General features: G+C 53.8%; 1 protein-coding gene across 4 annotated transcripts in view; it reads left to right on the plus strand.

The window, feature by feature from the left end:
- Positions 1-27,919, plus strand: part of PCSK6 (proprotein convertase subtilisin/kexin type 6) — a 170,474-nt gene that overhangs the window by 101,611 nt on the left and 40,944 nt on the right. For 2 of the 4 annotated variants that reach the window (XM_068991309.1, XM_068991310.1), the window contains exons 7-12: positions 1,655-1,827; positions 7,122-7,334; positions 10,711-10,811; positions 15,631-15,734; positions 17,784-17,901; positions 25,277-25,465. In XM_068991309.1, the coding sequence (XP_068847410.1) occupies positions 1,655-1,827; positions 7,122-7,334; positions 10,711-10,811; positions 15,631-15,734; positions 17,784-17,901; positions 25,277-25,465 (898 nt within the window). Of the gene's footprint in view, positions 1-1,654; positions 1,828-7,121; positions 7,335-10,710; positions 10,812-15,630; positions 15,735-17,783; positions 17,902-18,565; positions 18,685-25,276; positions 25,466-27,919 lie in introns of those variants that run through there. The other 2 variants (XM_068991312.1, XM_068991311.1) reach the window with 2 other exon arrangements.

A 27,919-nucleotide genomic window follows, 5' to 3' on the forward strand; every position in this document is an offset into this window, starting at 1 on the left:
GCCCCAAGGTCCCATCTGTGACACAGCCATGGAGACAGGGGCCCTGGACACACAGACCGGAGACCAGGAGGCATGGTTTTGGGGGCCATGCTGACTGCTGTCATCCTCCAGAAATCAGAAAGGAGAAAGTACAGCCTCCATAGATGCTGACAAGCCCAAAGAAGATTTGGCTCTTACTCTATTCAAACAGAGAACCTCATATTTATCAAAAGACACCGTAAACAAAGTGAGAAGACAAGGCACCAACTGGGAGAAGGTATTTATAACATAAGTAACTGACAAAGGATGAATTCCCAGTACACACTGTGTTATTTAAGCCTGCTTCCACTCATATTAAAGCACCCACTGTTAAGGCAATGGATAAACTAATGCACATTTCTGAGTACTTTCCTGTGTGAGGGGCAGGCCTGGGTCAAGGCCTCAGGTGTTCAAGCTCATATTTTCCCAAGATGGAGGTTCATGTTTGTCTGTTACTTTATTTAGTAGGCTCTGTAACTAACATGTGTACCAGGCTTTATTTAGTAGGCTTGTAACTTGTGTCCCAGGCAATCCTTCATGTGTCAAATAGTAAATGTTTTAAAAATAAAGGTAAAAAGTAGTTATTGTTAACAGCCCCTGGAAGTAGGTTCTATGCCCCGGTTTTTACAGTTAGGGTCAGACCAGCTGCTGACACAGTGGCTGTGAACCATCTTTTTTGATGTTTTGGTGCCTCAGTAGATTTGACAGCTTTCATCACTGCACGTTACAGACGTCAGAAGCTTAGGGAGATGAGGTAGCCCCGTGGTCACTAACTGGTTGCAACAGGTGGTCGGGCAGGGTCTCCCCGGTGGCCTGCCCCATGTTCCCCCCACCTCCCGTTGGTGAGGGGCCTCCTCCCCAGGCCTCCTCTCCGGAGCTGGTGACAAAGTGTCCACCCCCTACCCCCCGTCCTGTACTGTCACATCCAGTCTTGAACAATGGTGGCAGCCCCGCATCTTGCTACCAGGCACCTAAGGGTCCAAACCGCTTGGGCAGCCATGAGAAAATACCGCAGACCAGGCGGCCCAAACCACAGGCCCTTGTGGCTCGCAGCTCTGGGGGCGCTGAAACCCAAGTTCAAGGTGCCAGCCCACTGCTTTCTCATGATGGCCCCGTAGCGTGGCAGCTGGCAGATGACCGCCATCCGTGTCCTCATGTGGCAGAGGAGATGGGAGGCATGCTCTCGCCATCTGTTCTCCTGAGTCTGATAGTCCTGCCCTGGCCCCTCATGACTGCATCCGAACCTCCTGAAAGTCCTGCCTCCAGATGTGCTGGCATGGGGTTAGGGCGTCAACCCTGAGCCTGGGGACACAAGCCTGCGGTCCATGGAGGGTGAAGGAGTGGGGGGCAGGCAGAGCCGGCTGGTGAAGCAGTTGGCATTGGTGTCTGCTCTCTCTTGAGGCCGTCCAGCCACAAGGAGCCATCGTTGAACCTGCGATGGTGCTCAGGTCTGAATCCCTCTCGTTCTGCTGTGAATTTCTCTGACATTGTGTTCAAGCAGGGTTTCCAGGCTGTCAGGGTGGGAGTTGCTAGTGGCTGGGGTCCCAGCTGAGTGTGGGGCCCGATGTTGTACATGGGAACCCCGCCCATGAGGGGCCAGCATCCACACGGCTCTCACATCCGCCTGTGCTTTCAGGCATCCGAATGCTGGATGGAGATGTGACCGATGTGGTGGAGGCCAAGTCTCTGGGCACCAGACCCAATTACATCGACATCTACAGCGCCAGCTGGGGGCCGGACGATGATGGCAAGACGGTGGACGGGCCCGGCCGGCTGGCCAGACAGGCCTTCGAGCACGGCATCAGAAAGGTGTGACCCAGAGCCGTGGTGGGAGGGCAGGGTGAGGGGCAGAGTGAGGGCTCTCAACAGTTAAAAACCAGAAAGAATAAAGGAGCCAAAAACATAATATTAAAAGCAGTTCTACAAACCCAAGATGATCTTTTCTGCACATTGAAGGGCTCCACTTCTCACCCTTTAAGAGACGAGTATGGGATCAGCTTCATGCTGGTTTTCAGTCTGTCTTATTAAGTAACCAACATAGAAGTAAGGAGAAATCTTGTCAGGTAGGTAGCAGTGAATAAATTTGAGGGATGTCACTGGAGGTCCAGTGGTTAAGACTTGTATGGGGGCAGGGGTTCCATCCCTGATCAAGGAAGCAAGACCCTATATGCTCCACCAAATTAAATAAATATATAAATAAATTTGAGGATCACACACAGAGTCGGAGTGACTCAGAGAGAGCCCTGACACAGGATGAGGTGGGACCAGGGCCAGAGCGAGGGAGAAGTCAAGTGGGGGCTCAGGGCAGCAGCACCCACCAAACTAGAGCAGATGGATGTCATCTCATTACAGAGTCACTGCTCCCAAGGTGCCTGCAGCTCACCTGCCAGCCCCAGGACTCTGCCTCGCAGCCTGACAGCCCCCAGCTTGGGGTGTGCAGCTGGGTGGTGGGGGTCCTAGACTGACCACCTGGCCTGTTAGTGGGGCTCTGCAGGTGGAACGGTGTCTGGGACTCAGCCCACCTGCCCACAGGACCCCCATCTCGGAGCTCTGTGCATGCATCACAGGCTGTGAGCTCACCCCGCACCCCCAAGGCATCAGGTCTCCATCGTGCTCCCTCCCCACCAGTGTGCCACCCAGCCATTTAGGATGTCTGGGGTGGAGCCCACCAGGGGCTGTCAGAGCAAACATCTCAACCCATCGGCCAAGGGGGGCGGAAGAGGACACCCCAGTCACTCCATGGTCGTCAGTTCTGGGTCCTTGTGAGTCAGGAAAGCTGGGGCAGAGAGGGTCCTGGAGACAGCCTAGGTCTCACAGTGGATTTCTGGGTGAGGACAGCTTCCTGGAGTAGACACTGGCCTGTGGTCAGTGTCCCGGTGGCCCTGGGTGGCCAGGCAATGCCGGCGAGGTTAGAGCTGGAAGTCCAGGCCTCCCGAGGCAGGGTTTATGCCTCTGACTTCTCCTATGGGAGATAGGACAGTGGGGCTGGGTCAACCCCATTTTGTTATTTATATACTTTTACCATACTGTTAAAGTTATTATTTTATTATAAACTGTTCACCATGATTAAAGTGTGGTCAATACATAGTTAACAAGTCAGATGGTACCAGTGGTTGTCCTGAAAGCAAGGCTTACCGCCCTCTGCACCCCACCTCGCGCCCCTCCACAGGCCCTTGTTGATGATTTCCTTTGTCTGAATAATACAATATGGTCACTTTTCTGGATGTGCTGAGTTTGGTCACTTTCTATCTATTAATTCCCTTCTGTGGGGCTGGGGGGTTTGTTTCCTGGAACACCCCCAGCCTCAGACCCCATGGTCTGGTGGCTCCAGGCCACGTGATACTGTACACAAGTGTGAGCCTTCTTATTCTGCACTCTCTCCTCCCCGGCCGCTCAGGGCCTGAATGTCTGAGAAGTGAGTGACCAGAGTGGGGCTCCATTCTCACGTCCCTCACAGCTCTGTGCTTACCCTGACACTCATGCGACAAAAGAAGCGGGGAACAGGTAGACATCAGCACGTCCATAGCTCACACTCAGGACACAGACGTCTTCCTCTGTCCTCATGACTCTGAGGAGATGTGCAGGCTCTTCAGTCAGCTCGGCAAGTGGCCGAGCTCACCGGGTGCTGGGAGGTCAGGGCACGGGCATATTAGCCACTGCCAGATGCACAGATCTCATTGCCCCAGTTTCCAGCATCCCTTGTGTGCTGGGTCATGTGGCTGTCACTCTTGACACCAAGGGGAACCTCCTAAAATTAGGTATAAGTTAGAGACCACGTTTACTGAATGGAAATGGCAACCCACTCCAGTACTCTTGCCTGGAAAATCCCATGGAGGGAGGAGCCTGGTAGGCTACAGTCCATGGGGTCGCAAAGAGTCAGACACGACTGAGCGACTTCACTTTCACTTTCACTTTACTGAATGGAAGATGCTGCTTTTTAAAGATATTTTCTTTATTCTCTTACTTGGTCACACCAGGGATAAGTTGTGGCACGTGGGCAGTTTAGTTGCAGATGTGAGCTCTTAGCTGTAGTATGTAGGATGTAGTTCCCCAACCAGGGGTCGAACCTGGGCCCCCTACATTGGGAGCGTGGAGTCAGAGCCACAGGACCACCAGGGTTGTCCCTGAAGATGCTCTTTGAGAGATGTGAATCCTGAGTGTCGGCCATTTCTATGAGATGATTTCTAAAGATTCTGAGAGCTGAGGATGAGCTGTTTTCAGGAGATGGGCTGGTTGTCTGGGCCTGACCTCTCTCAGGTGTATAGGTGAGCTGTAGAGGGTGGAGTGTCGGGAGCTCTGAGGGCTCCGCGTGCTGAGTTCTGAGCCACGCCGGCCTCATTCAGCCATCGGGGGTGCAGAAGCTGCAGAGGGACCGCGTGGTTCCTGCCACGTGTCAGTTTTCTGAGATACTGAGGTCATTGCATTATTTTTTTTTAGTCTTTCTGAATTAAATATGTCACATAGGGAGCCTTAAATTGCAACCATCAGAAGCCGTCACTGAGAATCCTCCTAGAAGCTTGATGGTCTCAAACCAAACCACATTCTTCCATCTGTTTTCATCCTTTATGCCCCACTTGTCACCTGCAGCCTCCCCTGCAAAACGTGACTGCATCTTGGTAGATGGTGCAGGTTCTGGTAGGCGCCATCAGACACTGTACTTTAGCATAAAGAGGTGTTGGATATTGGTCCTCAGGTGGCTGGTCACCCAGAAGGGGAGAGTCTACCACACTGTGGCTGAAGGCACTGGCTGGGTCCAGTGCCAAGCATTCACTAGCATTCCACACCCACAGATGAGCCATCTGCTTCCCTGGCACGATGCCGAAACACATTCTGAGGAGTGGAGGTGGTGTCTTTGTGAACAGAAGTGCGAGTTCACAGCTGGGGTTGACCCATCCTCACCCTAGAGCAGGGTCCCCGTCTCCAGCTTCTGATGCCTGATGATCTGAGGTGGAGCTGGTGGAATGATAATAGAAGTAAAGTGCACAATAAGTGTAATGTGCTCGAACCATACCAAAGCCACCCCCACCCGTCTGTGGGAAAATCATCTTCCACAAAACTGGTCCCTAGTACCAGAAATGTTGGGGACCACCGCCCTAGAGCCTCCATCCTGTGGCTTCCAGGTGAACAGAAGATACAGAACATGAACACACAATCCTCAGAGACAGCTTGGACGTTCCTTACACCTCAGCCCTGGGTGTTTCCTCTGCCCCGTTCCCATGCTCTTTTCCAGGAGACTGTTCTCAGAAGGGAGAGAGGCTCTGGATGCTCTGACGCCTGTGAGAACTCAGGGGTCCGGGGTTCCTGCAAAGTGCAGGGTGAAGAGAGGCAAGCCTTTGGCATTTAAGCCCCTGTTGCATCACTGGGGAGCTCGTTAGAAACACAGACTCGGGCTTATCTGGACCAGCCAAGCCCATGCCTGCAACGTAGAGAGCTAGGCATTGTCTTCTCGCGTGTGAGCTGTGTAGGTAGTGTGAGCAGTGTGGGCCATGTGAGTAGTGTGAGCACTCACGAGTGTGAGCAATGTGAGCGGTGTGGACGCTCATGAATGTGAGCTTTATGAGTGGAATGGGCGCTCACGAGTGTGAGTGGTGTGAATGGCATGGGCGCTCACGAGTGCAGGCCATGTGAGCGGTGTGGGCACTCACGAGTATGGGTGGTCTTGAGTGTGGGCAGTGTGGGCACTCACGAGTGTGGGTGCTTACAAGTGCAAGCACTCTGCAAAGCAGGAGCAGGAATGTAGCTCCCCTTGCCTCGAGTAATGATGGCCTTTGATCAGTAACCTACAGTGTGGTGAGGACTGAAGGTGAAGGTGTCCAGAGATGATTCTCCTGAGAGAATCAGAGACAGGCTCTGACTGAATTTCATTCAGATTCTTACTGCTTTGTATGAGCTTCGTGTGTGTTACTTGCACAGACAAACCCGTGTCCTCAGTCCTAGCGACTGCCCTTTGTGCTGGCCATTGGGACAGGGCTCCCCAGAGATGTGGGAACGAGAGTGGATGAGGCAGCTTTGTGCCAGGGGCTGGGCTGTCCCTCAAGCCCCAGGCTGGAGCTGGCGGGAATGTTGGAGTGAAGACAAATCTACACAAGAGGGCGGGCCCTGGGGTCCACTTGGTCCACATGTGGGGTGTCCTGGCACCTCCGGGGCAGGTGGATGCCTCAACCCAGGTGGCCTTGGGTGCCAGGGTCACATGTCTGCAATCCTATCAGAAGCAGGGCTTCAGTCAGCTACCAGGGTTGCAGGATTCCTTTGAAAGCTTCCTTTAAATTATCCAGTCGTTGGGGAAAGCCTGGGTTTCCTCCTGCATATTTGGTTGCAGGGGTAGGGGTGAGGAGACTGGGGTGCCTGCCCATCTGGAGACGGGTGTTGGCTCCGCCCTCTGGGGCCAGCTGCACCCACTAGCAGGTCCTGCCTTTGGACCAACAGGTCAGCTCCATCTGGCACTGGTGTGCTTGTTTAGCCAGTGTCTGTGGCTGGAGGAGCCTGGTTGGGCCCATGGGTGAGGATGGAGCTTGGCCAAGATGGCAGTCTGAGTGCTTCAGTGTTGGCCCTGTGGAGGCCCCAGGGCACTCTCCTAGGATGGCCCTGGGCATTCTGGCACCTGGCCCTTGTCCCATAGGTCCTGGGCCACCTGCTTTTCAAGGAGCTTGCTCCCCAGGAAGGGTGCATCTGCAGCTGGTTTTGCAGAACCTTCACCCCCTCTCTCCCAGGACTAGCTCTTGCAATTCAGAAACGTTAGGTTCATCCATCAGTTCCCATGTCAGTGTACGTGGGGGCAGTGTGGCGTTTATGCCCATGGGTCGCTACAGAGGTAGGCACTGGCATGGCCCTGGGACAGGACAGGTCACGGGAGGGCCTGCATCTTCCCCTGAAGAGCAGGGAGGGCTCCTCAGTACCGTCCAGTCATTCTGCTGGGTCCAGAGTTTTGCCAAGGACTCTGTTAACATCAAGAGGAAGCCTAGAAACCACACACTTGGGGCCCCCATCTGGTCCAAGTACATCCTTCTGAGTTTCCTCCTGGGGGAGGTGTGCTGGGCCAGGCTGAGACCAGCCAGCGGGGCCGTCCAGTGAGGGCTGACACCTGTCCCCACCCTCCCATCCAGGGCCGGCAAGGCCTGGGCTCCATTTTTGTCTGGGCGTCGGGGAACGGCGGCCGTGAGGGGGACCACTGCTCCTGTGATGGCTACACGAACAGCGTCTACACCATCTCCGTGAGCAGCACGACTGAGAACGGCCACAGGCCCTGGTACCTGGAGGAGTGTGCGTCCACCCTGGCCACCACCTACAGCAGCGGGGCCTTCTACGAGCGCAGAATTGTGAGTCTGGAGAAGGGTCTCGGGGGTGGGAGGGGGATGCTCCTGCCCCTGGTCTCATGAGTCCTCAGGGGCCTCAGGGAATGGTGACTCCTGCTCTTGTCCCATGAGCCCTCAGGGGGCCCTGGGGAGTGGGTCTCCTGATCATGATCCCATGAGTCCAGAGGGGGTTCCCAGGGGGAAGGGCTCCTGCTCCTGGTCCCATGAGTCCTTCTGGGGCCCGGGGCGGGCAGGGTTCCTGGCCAAGGTCCCAGGAGGCCGTTAGGGCAGTTTGGACCCAGCCGCAGCCAGCCTCGCCATCAGGGAACTGGTTGCGCCTCGAGGTAAACCCCAGGCCCTTGGCAGCCTCCCTCGGACCCTGCCTTTCTAATTTTGGCACAGAATATCAATTAAAACCCTCTCTGGCTCGGGGGGTCTAAAAATACCCTGTAAGAATGGGGTGCATTCTCACCACAGTATCTTTTTTTAGCTTTCTAAATTCTGCGGTCACATTGCTTGGGGTCCAACTGGCCCGTTCAGTTTCCACGTGTGAAAGAGAAGGAGAGAAAGTCTTGGCTCTACGCTGAAACATTTTAGAAATCCGAGTGTCTCGGGTGTTCCCTTCCTCACAAAAGGACTTTTCTACACCCTTTAGGTTGAGAGTGGTTTTGTCTGCTGCAGTGGCTTCAACAAACATAAATCAGTGTGGTTTATCTTTTAAAAATAGCTTTTACTTTAGTGTATGGGTGAAGTTCATGCTTGTTCCTTCCCCAGATGCTTTCATACTTTAAAAAAGGTAGGAGGGGAGGGTTTCAAGTTGAAGTCAATGCAGAATTCAAGTGCACAGTCCTTAGGATGGTTTTTAGATGTCTAAAAAATGAGACCTTGGAGCTGGCCAGGCGTGGTTTAACCTGAAAACTCCCTGGCTGCTTTTCATTTCTCCTGCTGCCTGGCCACATCTGTAAATGTTATTTGCAGGCACATTGTCACATTTTCTTGTGGGAGCCTGAGGCTTCCCATTGCCCACTGTCCTCTGCAGTACCGGAAGGATCAACAGTCCTTCTGCTGCCAGCCTGGCACTGGCCTTGGCCAGCTCATGAAAGTACTCATTAAGTTGTTACTTTCCTTTCTGCTGGAACACGCACCCCTGGGATGGGGCTGAGGTGCTGAATGGTGCCCTGTTGCTTTAAATATCTAGCTGGTTTGAGCTTGGACTTAGGACCTGTCAGAGGCCTGGGCTGGAGTAGGGGGATGGTGCAAGCAGGGCTTGCAGCTCTGTATGCTTAATGAGTCACACAGCCGGTGCATGTGTGTGTGTATGTGCATGTGTGTGTGTGTGTGTGTGTGTGTGTACATGCACGAACACACACCTTAGCTACAGAATGCCTTTATTCCTCCGTCTCTTCATGAAGAATTCTCTGAGCCCTAACGTTCAGTAACTGGGTGTCGCTGGGCAGAGGGCAGAGGAGAAAACAGTGGGCAGCTGCTGCCCAGGGCCCTTCCCTGGTAGCACGGGTGGCAGGTGATTTTGTTTCAACTCAGCCAAGGCAAGGTGTTTGCTCTGAGTCCCTTAGAGACCCTGCCAGGGGGCGCGCCCTGTGCTGGATGCTTGGCAGCTCATGTCTGTGTTCGGGCAGGCGTCCGATGGCAAGCGTAGCTGGGGCCTCTGTCGCTGTCATGCACTGAGTGCCAACAGCAATGACTGCCTGGTGCTGAGACGGCACCTGTCCCTCCTTCACATTCTCATTACCCAGGCCATGTCACGCCCCAGCGGCACAGAGGGTCCCCTGGCTCCACTATCCCCTTCTGCCAGTGAGGGGAGGGTCCTCTGCTCACACCCTTTTCTCTGAGGCTGCAGAGCCAGCCCCAGGCCTGCCCTGCTCTCAAGAGCCTAGTCTTCTGCCCAGACACCCCCATTTCCGTCTGGCCACTTTGTACTGAGCACAGGCATGTGCCAGGCACCGGTGTTGCTTCCCCAGCAGCCCTGGGAAGGGCGTATCAGTAGCCCACTGGCAGGAGGATCCTGGGGTCACAGAGGGTGCAGCTTCCTCGCGGCGCCCTGCCCTCCCCAGGGTCGAGGAGGGAAGTAGGGTGGTCCCTGCCAGCACCCTGTGAGTCTTCCTATGTGTGTGACCCGCGTGGGCTCCCTCTCTCAGGGTGATGGTTGGCCTCGCTGGGCCCTGACAAAGGAGAGACACTCTTGTTGTAAGAAGCTCTGGACTCTCCCCACAGGGGAAACTCTTTCTCAGGGATTTGCAGATAGGTGGCAGGAGCCTGGCAGTTGCAGGTATGTTGGTCTCCTGTTGGCACCATAACAAATGATCCTAAGATTCCCAGCTGGAAACAGCACAGCTGGGCCATCTCACAGTTCTGGGGGCACAAGTGCAGCAGCCTCCATGGGCCCATTTTCTGGGCCTCACAAGGCTGAGTCCAGGTGTCAGCTGGGCTGCGTGTTTTCCGTAGGCTCAACAGGAGGGCCTGTCCAATACGCATCCCACGTGTTGGCAGACCTCAGTTGCTTGTGGTTTTAGGACTCCTCATGGGCTGGCTGCCGAGGCCAGTTCCTGGCTGCTGTGGGCCACCCACCTTCCTGGCTTGCATCCCCAGCATCCTCTCTAAAGCCAGCAGCACAGATCGAGTCCTTCCTGGGCTGCATCTCTCTGACAGATGTAAGGGCCTATGATTACATCGGGCCTGCTGGATCATCCAGGATAAACCCCTGACTTAACAGTTGGCTGGGTGGCAGCCTTCGCTACATCTGCACTAGCATGGGGGTCACTGCAGGCCCAGCACCCCTCCTAGCACAGTAGATGTCTCCTACCTGTGCCTCCGTGAGCTCGCCACCTCAGTTCAGCGGGTGCAGTCAGGCTGTGCCACGGTGAGACTCAGAGTCCGCGCCCTGCCCTAGGGCGCTCCGCGTGTAGCTTTTGCAGCAGGCAGTGTAGGGGCTTTGGAACACTGCCAGCTACAAGGAGGACATCCTGGTAGGGGTGGTCTGTGACCTCTGACCCATCCTCGGCCTCTGGCTCACGGCAGAGATGCTCTCCGGGCCACCCGGCGCCTGCATGTCTTTCACGCTGCTCTGAAGTTGGGGCGACTTGGGGGTCATTGATGGGAGCCTGGCAAGGAGTCTTGCTGTGGAGGCCCCTCTGTTTCATTCTGTCTCTCTGTGGAGTCTCAGGGTGCATCTGCAGAGGTGTGGGTGTGTGGCTGGGACCCCATCTCCCCACCCCACTATCAGCCTGTTGCTCTGAGGGGTGCCAGATCCATGGAAACCTCTGCCCCTGAGATGTGTCTGCGTAGCACCTCTCCTGTCCCTGGGTCAAAGTCAGCCTGCCCGGGGCAGTGTCCTGGGCAGCCTCTGACCTGGCTGCTTGCTTACCCCCTCTCCCCCCACCAGGTGACCACAGACCTGCGTCAGCGCTGCACAGACGGCCACACCGGAACCTCGGTCTCGGCCCCCATGGTTGCCGGCATCATTGCCTTGGCCTTGGAAGCAAAGTAAGTTCTCACCTGCCTTCCCTTCTTTTCCTTTCTTTTTTCTTTTCCTTTTTAAAAAAGTGTTTAATGTATCAAAATACACATAATGTAAAATTTACCATTTAAGCCATTTTAAGTGTGTAGTTGAAGCATTTTCACTGTTGTATGACCATCTCCACCACCCCCTGCAGGACGTTCCTCTTTGTCCAAACAGCTCCTGTCCCCAGAAGACAGCTCTGCTGCAAAAAATCACACAGACAGAGCTTAGACAGGAGAGGCTCCGTCTCACAGTCCCAGGGCCCGAGGTCTAAGACTGAGTGTCGCAGGGCTGGTTTCCTCTGAGGCTTCTCTAGGCTTCTCTCCTTGGTGCGTCACCTTCTCCCCATGTCCTCACGCGGCCTTCTTTGTATGTGTGTGTTTGTTGTTCAGTCACTTAGTCGTGTCTGACTCTTTGTGACCCCATGGACTGTAGCACACCAGGCTTCTTTGTCATGTATGTGTTTAGATCGTTTCATTAGGACACCAGTTACCCTGGATCACGGCCCACCCTCTGGACCCCATTTCACCTTTACAACCTTTTTATGACCCCATCTCCATGGGCAGTTACACCTGAGGTCCTGGGGGTCTGGTTTCCACGTGTGACTCTGGGGAAGGGACACAGCTGGCAACCACAGCTGTGTTCTCTGTCTTTGAGTCTGACTCTTCTGGGCCTTCAAATGAGTGGAGTCCCAGAGTGTTTGTCCATCACTCAGCACAGTGTCTTCCAGGTTTGCCCATGTCGAAGCAGGTGTCCGGATGTCTTCCTTTTCCAGGCCATCCTTAATAGGAGTCAAGAGGCTCCTTCCTGTCTCTCCCTTTTTCAAGCTCAGAGCCTCCTGCCTTCACAGGGGCACAGGGAGCTGGTGGGCGCAAACCTCAAGCCTGCACTACACCCCAAATCACACTTTAGGTCAATACAGCTGCCCTCTGTCAAGGGGGCTCATGAGTGGTGATGCTTTATCTGCTTCAAGCCACATAAAAACCCTAAAATTGCCATGTGTTGGATGGGTCCACTTTGCATACGGTCATGGAATCAAAACAGGTTTTAGTTTAAACATCAACAGTGGCTCCCAACAACAACCTGTGGCTTTGAAGGAGTCATTTGCTGCAGATGAGATTGTAAGAAGTTGTGTTTGGGTTGCTGAGTCCATCTAATTATGTGTGTTTTGTTTGTTGATTCGCCTCAGGAGAAAGAGCATAAAGCTCAAATGCTACCCATTTAACAAAGAAACAGGTATGTTTGATTTTCAGGCCAAAATGTTAACTTCTGTGTCCTGGGGCTCATTTTAAAATACTAAATAGTTACTTGTGTGGAAAGTTGCATTCACATACTTAGTGATTCATTGTTTTATGTTTTCTTTCCTCCTTTTTTGGAAACATGCAAGGAATTTTGTTAGTTGAGGATATATAGAAAACAAACCCTGTTTTGTGCCACTTGTTCCATTAAACCTGGCCTGTGGACTCATGAACTCCCTGATTGCTTTCTCCTCATCATTGTAGCCCATCCTCAGAATTTTACAGACGGCAGGCATCACTGGACACAGCGTCCACTTAGAGCGTGTAAGTGCAGGGGTTGGTCAAGGGAGGAAGGAGTTGTAACGGGCATGCTGCCAGCCTCAGCTGAGGGGCTTTGGAGGCTCCAGGGCCAGGACCACTGCTCATGTGTGCAGTGTCTTCCTGGCAAAGCCAGGTCGACCAGGGGAGGAGAGAAGCTCTCTGGCAGGAGGCCAGCAGGCAGCACATGACGGGATGAAGGAAGAGCCTAGTGTGTGAGAAACGCCCCAAGGGTCAGCCGGGAGTTTGGGGCCATCTTGGAATGTCACATCAGTCCCTTCATGAGAAACCATGTCCAACACCATTTCTTAGATATGTGTCCATACAACTGTGAGTGCAACTTTATTTCTGTCATCAGAAACGAGGTGGGTTTCCCCCTAGGAAAATAGTTTCTCACAGCCTCCCTTTCTGGACCCTCTGTCATCAGCCCAGGCTTCCTGGTGCCTTATGCTGAGCTTCCAGGGCAAGGGGAGGCATTCTGCATCTTTGTGGGCCTGATGGTCATGAGCAGCAGCTGCTGCTGCTGCTGCGAAGTTGCTTCAGTAGTGTCTGATTCTGTGTGACCCCATAGACGGCAGCCCACGAGGCTCCACCGTCCTGGGATCCTCCAGGCAAGAACATTGGGGTGGGTTGCCATTTCCTTCTCCAATTCATGAAAGTGAAAAGTGAAAGTGAAGTCGCTCAGTCGTATCCGACTCTTCGCGACCCCATGGACTGTAGCCTACCAGGCTCCTCCGTCCATGGGATTTTCCAGGCAAGAGTACTGGAGTGGGTTGCCATCGCCTTCTCCAGTCATGAGCAGGGACCAGCCCAAACAAGCAAGACTGCGGCTGCGGCTGCATCTGTCATCTGGACTGCAGAGCCTGTGCCCGGCCTTTCTGTCAGGGGGAGGAGTCTGTGCCCAACCTCACTGCCAGAGGGCGTGGTCTGTGCCTTCTCTACCAGAGGGCGTGATCTTCCCCCTCTCCACCAGAGGGCGTGGTCTGTGCCCCTTTCCACCAGAGGGTGTGGTCTGTGTCTGGCCTCTCCACCAGGAGATGCAGACTATCGCCCCCTCTCCACCAGAGGGCGTGGTCTGTGCCCCCCTCCACCAGAGGGCGTGGTCTGTGCCTTCTCTACCAGAGGGCGTGATCTTCCCCCTCTCCACCAGAGGGCGTGGTCTGTGCCTGGCCTCTCCACCAGGAGATGCAGACTATTGCCCCCTCTCCACCAGAGGGCGTGGTCTGTGCCCCTCTCCACCAGAGGGCGTGGTCTGTGCCCCCCTCCACCAGAGGGCGTGGTCTGTGCCCCCCTCCACCAGAGGGTGTGGTCTGTGCCCCTCTCCACCAGAGGGCGTGGTCTGTGCCCCCCTCCACCAGAGGGCGTGGTCTGTGCCCCTCTCCACCAGAGGGCGTGGTCTGCCCCCTCTCCAGAGGGCGTGGTCTGTGCCCTTCTCCACCAGAGGGCGTGGTCTGTCCCCTCTCCACCAGAGGGCGTCGTCTGTGCCCCTCTCCACCAGAGGGCGTGGTCTTCCCCCTCTCCACCAGAGGGCATGGTCTGTGCATGACCTCTCCTCCAGGGGGCGTGACCTGTCCCTAAACTCTCCAGCAGGGGTCATGTCCTGCACCCGGCCTCTCTGTCAGAGGTGTGGTCTGTACCCACCTCTCTGCCAGAGGACATGGCCCTGGGCATCTGGGGCCGCAAGTCCTCCTCTGACAGTGAGGCTGGCTGTGGTCCTCAGGTGGGGCGCTGGATGAGAGGATGGCAGGTCAGCTTGTGCCAAGGAAAGTCTGGAAACTGGACCGATGGAAGCAGTTGCGATGAGGCAGCCAGGAGGCCAATATCTGGCCAGGAACAAGCACAGTGGAGAGAATGTGGTGAAGTCAGGGGAGGCCAGGGCTAGGACTGGGGAGTAAGAGCCCCCAGGGAGGAGGACACGCCCCACCCAGGACCCAAGCTACAGCTGAGTGTCTTGCAGGTAAAGAGGGGACATTTGCTGGGAAAATAAAACAGTGGAGCTGCTGTTAAAAAAACTGTAATGGCTCTTCAAAAAAATTAAAGAATTACCATGTGATCCAACAGTTACACTTGTGGGTGTGCACCCACAGGGATCAAAGCAGGGGCTCAAAGGAATGTTTTTATGGCCATGTTTGTAGCTTCGCTACTCAGCAGCAAAAGGTGGAAGTGCCTCAGGCATCCATCAGTAGGTTAGTGTGCTCTGTGCAGCCATGGAATGTCGTTCAGCTTGAGAAGGAAGGAGACCTGACCCCTGCAGCAGCGAGGGCATGACACTGCATGAACTAAGTCAGTCACAGAGGGTCAAATCCCGCATGACTCCACTCGTGTGAGGCGCCTGGAGTCCTCGGATTCACAGAGATGGAAGGTGGTGGGAGCTGGGGCCAGGGATGGGAGGAGGGAGGGGAGTTGGTGCTTGATGAGAGCAGAGGATCGGTGGCTTAAGATGATCAAGCTCTGGAGATGAATGGTGGTGATGACTGCACAGCACAGGGAATGTATTTAATGGCACTGAACTGTATGTCTAAGAACCATTAAGATGGTACATTTCATGTTATGTATGTTTGTAAACACACACACAAAGAGCAGGCAGTTGGAAGGATGTCTGTGAGGACTGGTCAGGCAGGTGCTGTTGAGGAGGAGACGTTGAAGACTGTCTTTGTTGATAATGCAGTCCTAGCACTGTGGACAGAGGGGTCTTGAGAGTTTGTGTTGAGAAGTGTTGAAAAGGCAGGCAAGGATATCTTATCTGGGCATTTTTGGTAGTAGGCAAGTGTTCTTTAACAAAGTGCTTGTACTCCACACCAGAATGAATATATCATAAAGGTAGAGTAACTAGAATCTCAAATTCTAACGTGTGGCCAGCAGTCCTGGGAGTAGGGTATGGACAGGTGATGGCTGGCGTGCCCCAGTACACGGAGCACTCCCTCATGGGGTGCAGAGCAGCCCAGGTTTTCCCACCACCTGCTAACACACAGTGCCATCATCTCATGGATTCGCGGGGATTGTGGCCCAAAGCTGGACTTTCCCCAGGTGTCAGGTCACCTGCTGCACCGTCTTATCTCAGGCTTCGAGGATCAAAAATGATTCTTGACCGAAAGGGTGTGGCATCTACCCTTGCCAAGTGGTAGTGTCTTGGGGCCTCCTCAAGTACAGGAGTGAGGCCAGCCCCCAACGCCCCACCTCTGACGGACCTGGCGGTCGGCATTGCTGACTGATGTGAGTACAGCTGTCTGTCCTTGTGTCATTGCAGCAGCCAGCTGACCTGGAGGGACGTCCAGCACTTGCTAGTGAAGACGTCCAGGCCGGCCCACCTCAAAGCAAATGACTGGAAGGTGAACGGTGCCGGTCATAAAGGTGCGGCCAAGACTCGGGGGCTGGGCAGGGCCAGGTGCCATCCGGCCAGAGCCTGTGGGTGACCTTCCAGAGCCTGTATGGGGGAACATGGATTTCTCACACACATACACACAAAAACCCAGACAACAATAATTGTGTGTCACAAGAATGAGGATCGCGAACTTAGTAGTTTAAGCAGAGTACCTACAGTCACTTGAGTATTGGGCTCCCTAAACCTCCCAACCTTTGCCACATCTGGGGCCCAGTACCGATACTGACTTCATGGTTCTCTTTAAATTTTTGCCTGTTGTTTTTTTTTTTTTACACAAAGGAAAACTGCATTACATCTAGTCAGTCATGTGTGTGTTAGTTGCTCAGTCGTGTCCCACTCTTTGTGACTCCATGGACTGGACTCCTCTGTCCGTGGAATTCTCCAGGCAAGAATACTGGAGTGGGTTGTCATTCTCTTCTCCAGGGGATCTTCCTGACCCAGGGATCAAACCCAGGTATCTTGTATTTCAGGCAGATTCTATACCACCTGAGCCACCAGGGAAGCCCCCCAGTCAGTCATGGGCTTGATGCCAATCATAATAAATGAAGTTTGCTTACATGCCACCTGAGGGCAACTTGCACTCTTAGCCCTGAGTAGCTATCCCTAAGTTTCCACATCTGTGCAGTGAAGACACTGAGATGGTTATGTGAATTACTTTATAACTGTAGAACTTCTGTCAGCAAGTCCTTGCGTTTTAAAAGGGCTGTCTGCCATCACAGCTTGGGGCTGACCCAGGTACCGTGAGCTCAGCCCGTGGTCAGGCTTGCAGCCAGGTATGTGAGGCCCCTTGAGCAGGTGGTGATAGGAGTGTGCTCCTGGATTTGTCTGTCTTGCTTCTTACCAGAGACACTTGAAAGGGATTTACATTCAGCCATGGTATATTAAGGAGAACATTTTCCCTTTTCTTAGGGTCAGATCCAACTATTTTGACACTGAGCCTGACATTCCTCTCTGTAAAATATACGTCAAGCGTTGTCACCCCAAGTTCCAAGAGACGTTCCTTTAATGAGGAGGTTGGCTGGACCCGATGTGTCCTTGTCTTACAGGGATGTTGGTGGTGGTGATGCACTGTAACAGGAGCTGACCTACATTTCAGTTTTGACCTAATTAGTAGGAAAAGGGGTTGTATCTAGTTTTTAACCTTGCCTCCTAACTCTGAAACTCCCCTGCATGGCCAGATTAAACACTGTCTCAGGCAAGCCTGTGTACTGGGCGATGCTGCTTCCCCCGGACGCCTTGGAAATTCCACAGGAAAAGCAAACAGAAAAACAGAAGAGCAGAGCCTTGTTTGATTGTGTCTACTGCACGCATGGTTGCATGAGCCACAGTATCTTGGGTCTTGTTTTTCTCGTCTTGTTCAAGACTCAGGGAGCACAGTTCAGTTCAGTTGCTCAGTCGTGTCCAACTCTTTGCAACCCAGGGACTGCAGTATTCCAGGCTTCCCTGTCCATCACCAACTCCCGGAGCTTGCTCAGACTCATGCCCATCAGGTTGGTGATGCCATCCAACCATCTCATCCTCTGTCATCCCCTTCTCCTCCTGCCCTCAATCTTTCCCAGCATCAGGGTCTTTTCCAGTGAGTCAGTTCTTCCCATCAGGTGGCCAAAGTATTGGAGTTTCAGCTTCAGCATCAGTCCTTCAAATGAATTCAGGACTGATTTCCTTTAGGATGGACTGGTTGGATCTCCTTGCAATCCAAGGGGCTCTCTTGGGAGCACAGATGCCAAGAATTCCCTTTAACCTAAAGAAAGTGGTCCTCATCTCACAGAAAGAAAGTTCTAGACCCTCCTAGCATTTCTTTCACTTTGGACCCAAACGGGACACATTTTCTGGCCCTCACTCCTAGTCTGAAAGAGTTCTGTCCAGAGAGTAAGGTTGCTAGGACCCTGGTGCATCCTTGGGGGGCAGGGGCTGCAGCCAGGGCACTCTGGAGCTGGCCGTGGCCCTGCAGCTATGGCGGGACACAGGCAACCATCCCTGGGCATGGGGGGCTGGATCTGAAGGCCCTGTCTTTTCAGTTAGCCACCTCTATGGATTTGGCCTGGTGGATGCGGATGCCCTGGTCGTGGAGGCCAAGAAATGGATGGCAGTGCCCCTGCAGCACACCTGTGTTGCCTTCACTGACAAGAGACCCAGGTGAGCTCGGCTCCTGCACATGCACTGGGCCCTGCTGGTGGGCGTTTGGGGGTTGGGGGGGCTGGGGGCAGATGTTCACACGTGCATTTCTGTGCTTGTCGATGGAGACTCGTGTGCACGCCAGTGTGTGTGTGTATGCTTGTGTGCGTGCATGTGTGTGTACACACTTGTGGTGCATCTGCAGATGTGTCTGCCGTTTTTCCCTGTGGATTATGAGACAGGTAGAGGGATCGCTTCTCACTCCAGGACTGTTTCGAGGCCTTTTGCTGTTGATATCCTTCCCTCTTATCTGTTGCTCCCTCAGCCTGAGCCCCTAACGAGGACTGGAAATTCTTAGCGTGTATTTAGCGGAGCTCCCAGAGGAGGGCGCTGCCCTGCCAGCTGGGGTGACAGGCAGCAATGGCACCTGCCACAGGGCCCGGGGTGGCAGCCCTGCTGCTCCTCTGTTGCAGGCAGGGTCTGGTGTCTAGGGAACACCACAGCGTGTCGCTGTGTTTGGGCTCCGATAACTGGAAGGTTTAAGCGCTGGGGTTTAACCTGCCTCGAGCCGTGTTTTGCAGAGTCCTGGCTTCACCTTCCTGCCAAGGTTGAGCACTGCCCTTTGTGTAAGTTATTCTCAGTCAGTTGCATTTGTTCATTAAAATTTTTGTTTTAAAATTTTCAGCTGTCAAGTAATCAAAATGGCGAGAACCCTGTTCCATTAGGCTCAGATGATTCTCCTGAATTCTGCTGTTCCACTGTCCCCTTTACCCTTTCTTAGAGTGTTTCTCTAGGCCTTAAAATCTGGTGAAGAATGGAAGAATGAGATGCATTCCTTTCTAGCATTTATAACCTTTGTAAAATCTGTGTTTTTTAAAAAAATGATAAGGTGATTGAAAGTGGTTCTTGCTTTGTCAACAAAAATAGATCACTCTCTGAGGTCGCCTTTTCCTTGAAGGCATCTGCTTCTTATAATATCCCCTTTTGTGATAAAATTTTCAAAGAAGTACTTTTTGTTGATGCCTTGTGTGCAGTAGGAATTCAGAAAGTATTTGTTGGATGAATACTAGACAGTGGGAGCTTTGGAAAAATTACATTTCCCTCCTGATGCTGATAGTGAAGACTGACTGCCAGCTCGTCCCGCCTGACCAGCTGGTCAGCCAGCAGATAGGTCTCACTCTTGACGCTGGAAGGCATCTCTTTCTTTGGGGAGCCTTAGATTGTCCAATTCGGAAGAAAGTAGAAGGTTCCCTGAGCCTGAGGAGGCCTGTCACGTTCTTCTGCACGGTTGGTTGGGAGATGCCTGGCTCACAGGTCCTCAGGTTCCAGGTTACGTGACGCCTGCCCGGGGGTGTGTCCGGGCTGCAGCCCTTCCCTCCTGCCGGCCTCCCTGTCGGGCGACTCCTGAATGAAGCATTCTTCTCCTGCCAGAAATAGTTTTAAGATGGGAGAGTGGTGCCTCGGTGGCGCAGGGTTGTTTTTATTTTTATTTTATTTTGTTTTTTAAGTGCTGGTCCATGGAGTCTAGACAGCATGGGTGGAAGGGCGCAGCCGTCACACACAGTGTGACATTGTTTCTGTCCTTTGAGGAGGGAAAGGCCACATACTCCAGCGGACAGGAGAATCATACCTCTGTCTCTAAGGGAAAATCATCTTTGCGTTCAGCAGCCTTAGCCTCGCGGGACTAGTCAGCCAGCCAGCTGTCCCACACCACAGACTCAGCTACAGGTTCGGTTGTCCCCAGGGACGTGAGGGCCAGGACACGGACACACGGGCCACCAGCTGGGTGCTCCGCATGGAATCACATGCCTGCTTTGACCTGTGGTCACAGCCTGCCTGCCGGGGTCACTTGAGCCAGGGTGCTCGGCGCCCCCAGTGCTCATGGCCAGTTTCCTTTGTCAGGTTCTTGTGTAGCTTTGACTAAGCTGCTCGGATGGTTTGGCTTAAAGGTGAAAAGGAAGTCTTCCCACACACCTACTTCTCCTCCCTTGCCTCTCCTTGCTCCCTCTCCACGGATGCTTCTTGGTCCGGGGTCCCCCGGGATGGCTGTTCATTCTCTCAGCCTCTTTCTGGTTTCTCCTTCTCATGGTGAAATCCAGGAACGCTGTGAGTGTCCTAGACCCAGCTTTAGTGCTTCCCGTGGAGAGGAGAGAGAGAGAGAAGAGAGAGACAGAGAGGAAAGGAGAGGGGGACAGGGAGGGAGAGAGAGACAGCGAGGGGGAAGAGGGGGCCTTCCTGGGCATCTTGTGCAGACCTTTGTACCCACATGGGACTCATTTCCCTGCCCTTCCTCCTGAGTGGAAGGACGAGTCCACCTCAGTGTAAACTTCAGAGAACCGTGTTCACTGGGATTAAGTGCAGGCGTCCTGGCAAGTCCGTGGTGATGTCGGTGAGGTCGTGTGGGGTTGTGGGCCAGAGGCTTGGGTGTCCCTGGTCACGTGCAGGGCAGGAATGAAGAGTACCAAGAGCTCTCCACCCTCGTCCACCCCTCAGTCCTCCCTGGGGTATGTCCTGTCTAGGGAGACGGTCCCCCCGACCGTGACCAGAGGAGTCCCGGGACTGCCCTCTCTGCAGATCCTGCCTGTGCTCAGACGTGGGCATCACAGCCCCTGTGCCCTTGGAGGACTGCCTAGGCCCTGCTGGTGTGCCTCTGCTGGCGGGCTCTGTCCAGCGCCACCCCGAACCTGAGTCAGGCTCAGGCCAGAGGGGCAGAGGGCCAGCAGCACAGCAGAGAGGCGGTGATGGGGGCAGGGGGCAGGCTCCATCAGGGACTGTCGGGGGAGCGGTCAGTCATTCTCTGCAGAAAGGCCATGCTGACCCCCTTTTCTGGACGCTGTGCATCCTGGGTCTGGCAGTACGGGGATGGCAGCCTGTGTCTGTTGGGATCCCTGAAGTTCATGGAGTAGGCCGTGGAGCCACCAGGAGAGGCCGGGAAAGCGACGCCCTTGGGAGTAGGGTGGTGAGGAAGGAGAGGGGCCAGGCCCGCCCTACTCCCCAGGGGCTGGCCCTCCCCGCACCCTCAGGGGCCAGCCCTTCCCCCACTCCTGTTCCCAAACACTGATCTCCAGATCTCCCCGGGCCACCTGATTACAGCCTTCACCCACCCCACCCCCAGAGCACCCCCCCGGCACCCACAGAATAGGCATAAGGGCCAAGCATGGCTGGGCGGCTGTCAGCGAGTGTGGAGTATGGCCCAGCAGGAGGGCCAGTCCCTTGAACTCACCGGGCACATTCATGTTTGAGAATGACTTGTACAGGCCATACAGGTGACACTGTGGAAATATGAGTGGAGGCCTAGCCTCTGCTGTAACGCGCAGGCACACAAAGATGGCATTCTTGACTGGTTTGGGGTACAAACGGTTTAAACCTACTTAGAAGTTTCTGTCAATTAATGGAAAGTAAATCGGGTCATGACCAGTGCCATCTGCCTGAGCAAAGTTATTTTAAAGTCTAGGGGTGTCAGATAGAAAAGGGTGAAATGACACTTTTATAACCTTTCTAAAAGTGAAAATCAACCTTAGTATAATTCCCGTGAATGAAAAAGAGTCCCAGCTTTTAAGAATCTTATCTGACCCATAGGATTTTCTAGCTAGCATGTCCCTACATCTTTAAAGACCCAGCTACAGCTGGACAGTTGATGACATCTGTGCCTCCCAACTCCATGCTGAAGGACAGCCAAGCAAGAAGAATTGACCTGCTTGTCTTCGGTTTCAGCAGGTTTGGAAGGTTACCATCCAGACAGTGTGTATAGTGTGGCTTGTCTTTTATTAAAAAACTCACCCACCATGCAAAGATACTTCAAAACTAAAAGCTTTGACTCAGGGTTATCTCCAAAGCAGAACATCTATTTCTAGATGTTCAAGAATTAACTGTACATTAACCACATGCTGTTTACTCTTCTGGCGTCTCGTTAAACCAGACCACATATGATGGTCTTTTTATAACAGCTCTGCTTATACATATGTAGTGGGTTGATGGGTGATGATTTTCAGGCGCTTACTGTGTGCCAGCCTTTGTTCTAAGCACTGTGTGTATGGATTCACTCATTCAAAACCCCCAACACGGGTGTGAGGTTTGGAAATTATTATTATTTTTTTTAATTTGGCTGCGCTGAGTCCTCATTGCTGTGCAGGCTTTTGTCTGGTTGTGGTACACGGGCTTCTCATTGCAGTGGCTTCTCTCGTTGCAGAACACGGGCTCCAGAGCACAAGCTCCTTAGTTGTGGCGCACGGGGTTAGTTCCTCCACAGCTTGTGGGATCTTCCCAGATCAGGGTTGAACCCATGCTCCCTTGCAGTAGAAGCATGGAGTGTTAACCAATGGAATGCCAGGGAAGTCCAATGCTCCCTGCTTCTGAGATGAGTATTGGAACTTGGATGATACAGTTGTCCTCATTGTTCTAAGAAGTCACCATAGACACTGGAGAGATACAGTGAGGTTCCCAGGGGTTCTGAAACACTCTGGGCCAGGATGCATTTCTGGGCTTGAAACTACGCTGGGGAGGGGTCCTCCAGGTGGGAGTGCAAAGTGAGGCAGACTTGGAAGATGTTACAGGTTCAGTTCCAGGTCACTGCAATAAAACAAGTCACATGAACTTTTTGGTTTCCCGATGCATACAGAGGTTACATTTCTAATACACTAGTCTGTTGTGTGCAATAGCACTGTGTCTAAGAGGACAATGTACCTACCTTAGTAAGAAGTACTTTACTGCTAAAAAGAAAAAAAAAAGAAAGACATTTACTGCTAAAAGAAAAAAAAAGACTCACTATCATCTGAGCCTTCAGTGAGTCGTAATCTTTTTACAACTGTACATCAAACATCACCAGAACTTTATTAAAAGTGTGAAAGCTTCAAAGTTCATTGAAGAGTTTGAAATATTGTGAGAATTGCCAAAATGTGACAGAGATCTTCGAAGTGACCAAATGCTTTTGGAAAAGTGTTGCCGACGGACTGGGCTGCCACAGGGTTACCACAGACAATTTGTAAAGCACGGCAATGGAGGGAGGTCCCTGTGCTGACTGCCGTGGCCCCCCAGCTTGAGCAGAGCGGAGGGAACGGGGACACCCTGCTGCTGCCCAGCTTCTCCTGCTCTTCCCCAACACTTGGTTTACTCAAAAATGGTTCTGCCTCTGGTTCTGAACGTCACTTGGATGCCCTAAGATTATAAGCATCGTGACTAGGTGAGTGCCTTGAATTTCATAAATTGGGAACTTGTCTCTACAGATATATGAGCAATTAGGTGGTGTCATGTACTGGAGAAAGCTGAATGCAAGATCTAGGAAGTGACTATGAGCCTTTGGGCTGGTCGCCCTTCACCTTCCCTGAGAGGAGAGCTGCTGAGGGGCAAAGGATGAAGGAACACCTGGAGGGTCCTGCACTGAGTCTGGCACAGCTCAGCAGGAAGTGACACACCTCTGTCCCCAGAGCCCTTTTCCAGGAGGACAACCCCCACAGCTTGAATATCACTGGGTCTGAAGGGACCTCTGAAGTCCTCAGGCTCCCTGGGGTCCTGGAGAGATGGCTTTGTGCACAGATGACAGTTTCAGAGTTTAGTAGCAGAAGAATGTTCTCAGTTATCTTGGGAGCTTTACGATCTTTCTAGATCAGCTTTTGTGATTAACGTGCAGCTTACCTGCTTTTGTGTTTCTGTGCATGATTTGACTGAAACCCCGCAGCTTCTGTGCTCAGCCCGGCCAGTCTGTGTGCCCTCAGGAAGGGCCAGCAGCTGGGGTCCCCAAGAGGCTCTGCCAACCTCAGTGAGGATGCCACGTGTGCTCCCTAAAAGGCACCTTGCTCTTGGGGCATCAGCTCCAAGGCCAGGCTGGGGAGGCAGCTGTGGGGAGTGTGAAGGTCTTCTGTTCCTGCACCCTGAGGTCAGGCCCCTCATCACTGGTAGCGGGGTTTCCTAGGTGGGATGCATTTCTAGAGCAGAGTGATTGCTCCCCATCCCAGCTGGCAGATGGTTGGGGGTGGGAGCTTGGTTGTGACTTTTGTGTCTGTTTCACCCTTGTCTTGCTTTTCAGATGAGGAGATGTAAGGTTGCTTAGTGAGTCTTCACAGGGTAGTGTCCACCACCCCCTTCCCCAGCACCCACATTGCCTCCTCAATGCAGGAGGCGGGACTAGGTCACCTGGAGATGAATGAATGCCTGTGGGGCTGGGCGTGGCTGCTGACCACTAAACAGTGATAGTAAAACCTGGGAGAAGTTAAGCATCGCCCAGTCAGTTTACGACGTATACAAGTCATGTTTTCAAATATTTAGAGAGTCTCCGCGGGAATTACATCACTGTTTATAAGTGTTTTGATTGTTTTTTATGACTCAGGCCCTGTCGAGCCAAGCGATTTAATTCCGGAGACACTGAGCCCACACGGGAGCTCCCTCTGGGGGGAAGCCCCCTCCCCAGAGGGAAGTCGGGCGTAGTGGAAACAGCACTCCCCGCAGTAAACTGAGTGCTGGCCCAGCGTCGCAGAATTACCCCTATGCTGCTGGGCAGAGGGTGGCCTTTCCTAAGCTCACAGGCCGTCAGGGTGAGCTGTGCAGGTAAAGCGTCGGCGGGTGGCCTGGCCTGGCTCTGCAGCAGTGTCAGGGGAAGGCTTGTCTGCTCCGTCTGGGGAATCCTGAGGGATCAGGGTATGGTGCCTATCCCCAGAGTCCACCCCAGATGGTAAACTCCCCTGGGTTTGTTCAGAGAACAAACTCCCTTTGTGGAGTGGGGGAGGTGGGGCCAGCCTTCCATCAGGACCGTCCAGAGCAGACTTCCTGTCCAGCCTCGGTGAAGAGTCCTCTGGTCCAGTCAGCGTGGCCCCCACCAGTGACCCCAGGTCCCTTGTTCCTCTCCTACGTCCTGGTTTCTTGAACGTGATTGTGGGTCCATGTAGGACAGCGTGGCTCAGGTGGACGCAGGGGACTCGGAGCCTCACGTGCGTCCATGTGTCCCAGCTCTGCGCCCCCACAGCTCTGTGACCTCTCTGGGTTAAATGGGTTGGTCCTTGTCGGTATGCAGATCAGGGGCCAGTGCCTGGCATGTAGTCAGCTCAGGAAGTGTTTGCTGTTGTTAGCATTTGGCATCATGACCTGTATCTTCAAGGCCAGTCTTTGAGATAGAGTGGCGAGGTTTTAAAGCCTCTCATACCCTAGGCTGCTCAGGAGACTAGCTGGCCACACTGAGGGGGCCGAATTCTGGGTGTACAGGCTGAGTCTGCACAGGAAGACACTCTTTAAGTCTCTCTGAGCAAATCCCAGAATGATCAACCCCTTCAGGGCAGGTGATGTGACTCTGACAGGCGTGTCTAAGAGGGGGACACAAGGGGCTTTGACCAGGAGGCCTGTTCTATCCCCTGGTGCACAACTTTGGGGTTTGGAGCCCCACCCTTAGCCCACCCCGTGCCCTTGGCAGGAGCATCCCAGTGGTGCAGACGCTGTGGACCACCGCCCACACCACTGCCTGTGCTGACCACTCAGACCAGCACGTGGGCTTCCTGGAGCACGTGGTGGCCCGCGTCTCCATTTCCCACCCGCGCCGTGGGGACCTGCAGATCCACCTGACATCCCCCTCTGGGACCAGGTCTCAGCTGCTGGCAAAGAGGTGAGTCCTGGTGGGCAGGGGCCGGGGGGCTAGGGGATGGGGTCCGGAGAGGGTGGCTGGGCGAGGGGTAGGTAGGGGCTGGGCGCAGCTCAGTGTCACAGGACTCTACAAGGTGCCAGCATGTTGGGGGCTCTGGAGACACACACACGCAGCCCCCCAAACCTGAGAAATAGCCTCCTGCAGCCTAGCCTTCAGACATTCAGAACCTTTTCCACTTTTTCTATCACTGCAGGCAGTGATAGAGGCTCTGGCTGTCTGTTTGGTGGAGAGATGTGTGCCCCTGCTGGGCTTCCCCTCATAGCACAAGGGTGACAGTGGTGTCTCCCCTCTGGAGGGGGCCCGGGCCACCTTCTGCACTTGGTGACCATGTGGGCACAAGCATTTGAGGATGCTAGCCTGCAAGCTGCAGCTTTGTGCTATTTTGCAACCAGAGTTGTTGTTAGAACTTTTAGAAGTTTCCTTTAAAAATCCACAAGTCTAGTCTTCTTGAGAAATTGGAAGCTGTCCGGTAGCAGGCTTGCATTCCATGGGCAGACGCTCACTAGAGAGCTCAGGGCCTTTCCCTGCATCAGCTGAGGCTGGGCAGGGCTGCTCATCTCCCAGCCCTCTTGAGGTCACCTCTCAGGCATGGGCTGTGGGACCCAGAAACCGGAGCTTGCAGCCTGCTCCTCCACGGGCCAGCGGGTGCAGGGGGGTACCACTGCTCCTTGGCTCTGGAGGCATCCTGAGGGTTCCTCCATCTCAGCTAGCAGAGTTATGAGAACTAGATGTGATAACCCAATAGAAGTGCTGGCCCAGACTCTGTGCTCCTCCCCTCCTAACTCCCACTCCTTGCTCAGGCCCAGGGTGGGAGCCCCGAGATGAGAGGGCTATGAACCTGGGCTCACCTGGTTCCTAGCTGCCCATGCCCTGGGTCACACTGAGCCCAGGCCGTCAGCTGAGTCTTGGGAGTTGGATCTTTCCAGGGCAGGCTGTGGGATTACAGCAGGAGTGTCTGTTTCAGGATCCAGTCACTTTTTGACCTCTCAGCTAAGATCAAGTGTGGGATCGATCACCTACTTTATTTTTGATCTTGCTTAATTCAGCGGCTTTTTGGGGATTCTAGGTTGCTTTTTGCTTCGAGTAAGCAGATGTCTTACGTCCCTCAATCCCAGAAAGAGCTTGTCTTTATTCTACATTCATCGGGGGTCATCTGTGAAGATCAGCCTTGACCTTGGTGGTTAGAAGAAAGTATCCGTTTTCCCCTCCCCTCACTGTTTGTGTAGAGCATGCTCCCTTTGTAAACATTTCTGCATGGTGGACGTTTAGAGAATCCCCAACTGGGAATTGAGTCTGACATCACATGAAACATCTGAGTTTCTGATGAACAGTAAAGAGCCCCTACACATTGGAGGTAGAGATAGACAGGTTGTGAAGGAAGAGTGAGATGCTGCTGCTGCTGCTAAGTCGCTTCAGTCGTGTCCGACTCTATGCGACCCCATAGACGGCAGCCCACCAGGCTCCTCTGTCCCTGGGATTCCCCAGGCAAGAACACTGGAGTGGGTTGCCATTTCCTTCTCCAATGCATGAAAGTGAAAAGTGAAAGTGAAGTCGGTCAGTCATGTCTGACTCTTAGCGACCCCATGGACTGCAGCCTACCAGGCTCCTCCATCCATGAGGAGCCTGGAAACCTTTCTTCTCGGGGTCTGAGGGCTGGAGATAGAGGGCGCCCATGAGCTGCTCCCTGTTTCTGCCTGAAGCAAGCTTGAGAAAGTGGACCCAGGCGGAGGTCCAGCAGGAAGGCCCGAGGGGGTCATGCACCTGTGGGGACCTGGAGGGGTGAGGCCAGTGCTCAGGGTGTCTCCTCTCCCCACGTGCGGCTGTGGGGACCTGGAGGTGGGGACAGTGCCCAGGGTGTCTCCTCTCCCCACATGCACCTGAGAGGACCTGCTAAGCCCTGGGGCCCAAGCGAGGGTATGTTCTTCCCGGGGCTGAGCAGTGGTTCACGTTCCTCACTCCTCTCTTCTGGAGAACAGTGCTGCTCTCAGACAATGTGAGTGTTTCCTTTACTCTACAAGTTAGCATTTTGGAAGAGCCTTCTCCATGACACCTTGTGGCTTTGCAGGAAGGAATGATGTGGCCCCGCTGCCATCACTTTCCAGTGTCCAGGAACTGGGATCACAGCTCTGTGGAACCCTCCTGGGGTGGAGCATGAGGACACTTATTGATGATGGAGAGAACCCAGGACAGGAGAGGGCATTTCAGCTCTGCCAGTCACTGGAGGGGGGCTTGCAGCAGATCCCTGGGCCTGGAGTCTTCGTGTGAGAGCCAGGGTGGGGAAGGAGCCTAGGGTGGGGGATGAAGTCCCATCTCATGCTGGGCGCCACCAGTGCCACTTGGCCGCCTTCCTCAGTGAGCGCTTGGGGACCTGCCGAGGTTGAGGGTTCAGGCACCTTGCAGGGTGGTGCTGCACAG

Source organism: Capricornis sumatraensis, chromosome 19, assembly GCF_032405125.1.
Source record: "Capricornis sumatraensis isolate serow.1 chromosome 19, serow.2, whole genome shotgun sequence".
Classification (NCBI taxonomy): Eukaryota; Metazoa; Chordata; class Mammalia; order Artiodactyla; family Bovidae; genus Capricornis; species Capricornis sumatraensis.